Source organism: Heterodontus francisci, chromosome 28, assembly GCF_036365525.1.
Source record: "Heterodontus francisci isolate sHetFra1 chromosome 28, sHetFra1.hap1, whole genome shotgun sequence".
Classification (NCBI taxonomy): domain Eukaryota; kingdom Metazoa; phylum Chordata; class Chondrichthyes; order Heterodontiformes; family Heterodontidae; genus Heterodontus; species Heterodontus francisci.
Genome location: NC_090398.1, coordinates 3,815,264 through 3,819,477, shown reverse-complemented (window position 1 = coordinate 3,819,477; position 4,214 = coordinate 3,815,264). Strand labels below are relative to the sequence as shown.

Sequence of the window (4,214 nt, the reverse complement as noted above, 5' to 3'; positions counted from 1 at the left end):
GCAGGGTGAGTTTATTTGAATCCAGCTGATCTTTCATGTGATGCTTTTCTTTTGAGATACGATTCATGAATGGTCTGCGAGAGGAAGTCCCGCCTGAATAGGTCAGATTATCAATAAAATATAATCTCAGAATCAGATTTAAAATCATTTCAGGGCTTAGTGCTGTGAATATAAAATGTGCTATCTGGCCTTTGGGGAGTGTAGGAACAGAATATGTATATGATTTAGTTGTAAGTGTTTGAAACCCTTCAGCTCTTTCTATGATTTCACTAATTTAACAGCGATATTGAGAGGGTATTTCACCGCCTTCTTCAGCTCCTCTCTGAATTTATTCTGGGTCATAGCGTAAATACACGTGTTGGTGCAGGAACTGAGAAGCTGCAGCATCTTTGATGTGTAATCTGTGATACCATCAGGGTTAATGTCGGTGTAGAAAGACTGCATATCTGCAATTCGCCTCATAAGGTTGAACACAACCTTGGTCATCCATAACAATATAAAACTGCCGGATATACTGAGGAGTAAAATAATTGATTTTCTCCGATTCTCCATCTCTGGGTCCTTGTGATTCTCTCCATTGCTGTGGCCCTGGAATCCCCTGCGGACTTTACTGGAAAATAAAATCCGTCTGACCGTCAGAATATTGAACAGCAAAATCAGAAAGAACGGGACACAAGGGGTTAAAATGTAGTGTGACAATTCCAATGCAGCCCATGTGGGCGAAGTGAAGAAGCTCGGTTTGAACATACATTCCATGGGAACGTTATCAATAATGTAACTTGGATTATATATGAAGTAAATTGGGACAGACTCTAAACAGCTCAGCACACTCACTGTTCCTGCAACCACAACCGCTGTTTTCTCAGTGCAATATTTTGTTTTCAGCTTCTCACAACAAATGGCCACAAATCGATCAAAGGTGAAAGTGACCGTGAGCCAGACAGAAATAACTGTGGCTGCATTAAGCAGAACAGCAAAGAGAGAACAAACAGGAGTAATTCTCAGGAATGAATCTGGGAAATAAATTACAACAAGATAAATCAATATGGGCTCAGTGATGACGACCAGGAGATCAGCCACTGCCATTCCCACCAGGTAGACGGTGATGCATTTGGAGAGACCGCACTTTCCTCGGGACAGGATCACAATCGCCACCAAGTTAACTGGAAGAGAGAGAAAAGGAAACAGAGAAATTATTGATCAGACCTGGAGACAAAGCAGCAGTTTGACGGGATCTGGGCTGAAATTTCAAGCTTTGTTGCTGCATCGAGCAGTAAAACTGATTCATTGACCTGGGCAGTGCTTTGTCACAGTGAAATGTTTGAAACACAATTGTAAATAATCTATTGGGAAATTGATACAGAAAGTGAATAAAGTCAACGCCGGATCTACTGGAAGTAATGATTGAGGATGCAGTACCGGTGGGGAAATGTGAAGGGGTTTTACAGAGATGGAATCAATGGGTTAAATAGGAATTTGTCTCCAGACTGTTGGTCCAGAAGTTTTGGGAACAGCGGGATGTTTTGCTGCTGTGGGTTCAGAGAACCGAGAGGGGGCGGTACAAAATGGAAAGAGGCTGAGAGCTGTTGCGCTGAGTGTGAGTGCCAATATCGACAGGATCCAGAATGGCAGAGCAGGCTGGAAGGGCTGAATGGCCTCCTCCTGCTCCTATGTTCCTACATTCCTATCAGGTTGGACTAAGCAGCTGGACGATAAGGCAATGAGTGAGATTGGGAGGGAGAGAATGAAAAGGACATGTTTGTGGATAAACTGACGCACTGGATGAGGAGGCAGAGGATTCAATACAGTGAGAGGAGAGGCTGAGATTCACAGGGAGAGACTGCAGCAGAGTGTTAGAGGAAATCTAATCTATAGATCCCAGTAAAACAACTCAATTAATATATTCGTACGGTTATACCTGTGGTTATTGGTGTTGGAGAACAGTTCATTGCTTATACAATATCGTCAATACATTTCGTTTGTACAGTCAATTAAGTATCAAAGGGCGGCACAGTGGCGCAGTGGTTAGCACCGCTGCCTCACAGCTCCAGCGACCCGGGTTCAAATCTGGGTACTGCCTGTGTGGAGTTTGCAAGTTCTCCCTGTGTCTGCGTGGGTTTCCTCCGGGTGCTCTGGTTTCCTCCCACATGCCAAAGACTTGCAGGTTGATAGGTAAATTGGCCACTATAAATTGCCCCTAGTATAGGTAAGTGGTAGGGAAATATAGGGACAGGTGGGAATGTGATAGGAATATGGGATTAGTGTAGGATTAGTATAAATGGGTGGTTGATGGTCGGCACAGACTCGGTGGGCCGAAGGGCCTGTTTCAGTGCTGTATCTCTAAAAAAAAATGTAAATATATTTCTGATATAAACCTCACTCTTTATTGAATTCAATAGTGAAAGAGATTTAAAAATCCAGCATTTAAACAATGAATTACCGTCAGGTAAGAACTGATTCTATTCTGTTTATTCAGTCACTAAGTAAGGAATAGGAACTTTCTACTAAACAAAATGAGGACCTGACAGAAATAAACACAGAGGATCAAGTCCAGCAGTAAAATTAACACAATCTGACAGCTAACAACTTCAACTCACAGTTTGTCTCACTATTTACTTTGGATATTCCAACACTTTACATCAATGAATTATTTACACCTCTGCGTATTTCTCTTTCTCCTTCCTTCTGGTTATTTCTTTCCTTTGGTTACGTTCTCCCTGCTCCTTTTCTCACTGCCCCTCTCTCTGGAGTACTCACATCCTGCAAACTGTTACTTAATGCCACTTTTCACATACGATTTATTCCTAACATTCTGTGCCCGTATTCTGTTCAACAGCCCCTTGTTCAATGATTTTATCCTCACAGTCAGTTTGTTCAATGGTGAGAACTCTGTGAATAATTTAATGTGGCTACAGAGCACCCAAGTCTCCACCTATTCACTTTCACTCTTCACTTCATCTACAATGCATGGAAGAAACTGGATCGAAAGCTTCTTCCAGACAAACCTTACAATCATTGAAACTCCTTCTCCTGGAGTTATAAAATAAACCATTAGAATGTGGGATTATTTAATCAATAAAACACCAACATCAGCGCTGCAGCTGATAATCAACGATAAATGGAAAGAATCTTGATTCCAACTGATTGAGTGTAAACTAATAAAACATCACATCAATAATTTCTATTTTACCATGCAGTACAGTGACAATGACTGCTCCAAAGTGAAGTAGGGAAGGAGATGTGAAAGTGTCAGCAGCAAACTCAGTTCAGTAGCCAGACCTCTGAAGCAGCGCCAGTTCCACACAGAATGAAATAATATTTTACAACAGTGATAACCGATAAATAGATTGAAATCCCAGTTGAACTGAACCATGTAATTGGGGAGGATGGACATTGTGCTGTACCCTTGTGGCAATAATGCAATGAGATGTCTCGGTACCAATCACTGAAAAACAATTGTAAAAAAATATTCCAGGATCGGTTAGTCAACATGAAACTGAAAATCCCCTGTTGGTCTGATTTTGGATCCTAACCGACACCCCTGATTGAAACACATTCAAAACACATAATATTCCAGTAGCTATGCCAAGGTTACTTAAACCAATACCATTCAAGACTTAATGCAGTGCCTGCAAGACTGAAAGAGGAGACAATGAGCAGATTCCATCGATAAATTGCTGGAAAAGTAGAGGTGACTGTGTAACACACACACTGAGAAATAATACCGAGCACAGCAGCACAGTTGAAACCGATTTACATCATTAACAACTGATATGAAGTCTTACCAGGAACTCCAACTGTTGCAAGTACAGGATAGTAAATGGAGACGATCTGAAGAATTACTGAATATCCCATTTGTGTGAGAATCAGAGACCTCTGTTATCCTGGAACCCACAGCTCCAGCAGTCACTCTGAGCTGATCTATTCCAATGAGTGCTGATTTATACAGGGGATATGTCTCCACTGACACGATTATACCCCTGATCATTGCTATTAGTTACACTCACCTGAACAAACACATTACATCAGCAGTTTTGACTCAGATGTAAACAATGTGGTCGATACAACACAATCATTTCAATGATAATGACATTTTCTTTCAGCCAAAGTGAATACCTGACTTTTCTCCACAGTATATTCCATCAGGCACTTTCTTATCACTCACTGAACCTGTCCATACTCTAGATTCCATATTCGCTCTGTGTCCTCCTTAC

General features: G+C 41.4%; 1 protein-coding gene across 1 annotated transcript; it reads right to left on the bottom strand.

Annotated features, from left to right (window-relative positions):
• Positions 1–258: 258 nt before the first annotated feature.
• LOC137385194 (probable G-protein coupled receptor 139) lies at positions 259–3,855 on the bottom strand. Its single transcript, XM_068060182.1, has 2 exons — positions 3,786–3,855; positions 259–1,163 (listed from the first exon to the last, which is right to left on the bottom strand). Exons 1-2 carry the CDS (start codon positions 3,853–3,855, stop codon positions 259–261), a joined length of 975 nt encoding a protein of 324 aa, XP_067916283.1.
• Positions 3,856–4,214: the final 359 nt, after the last annotated feature.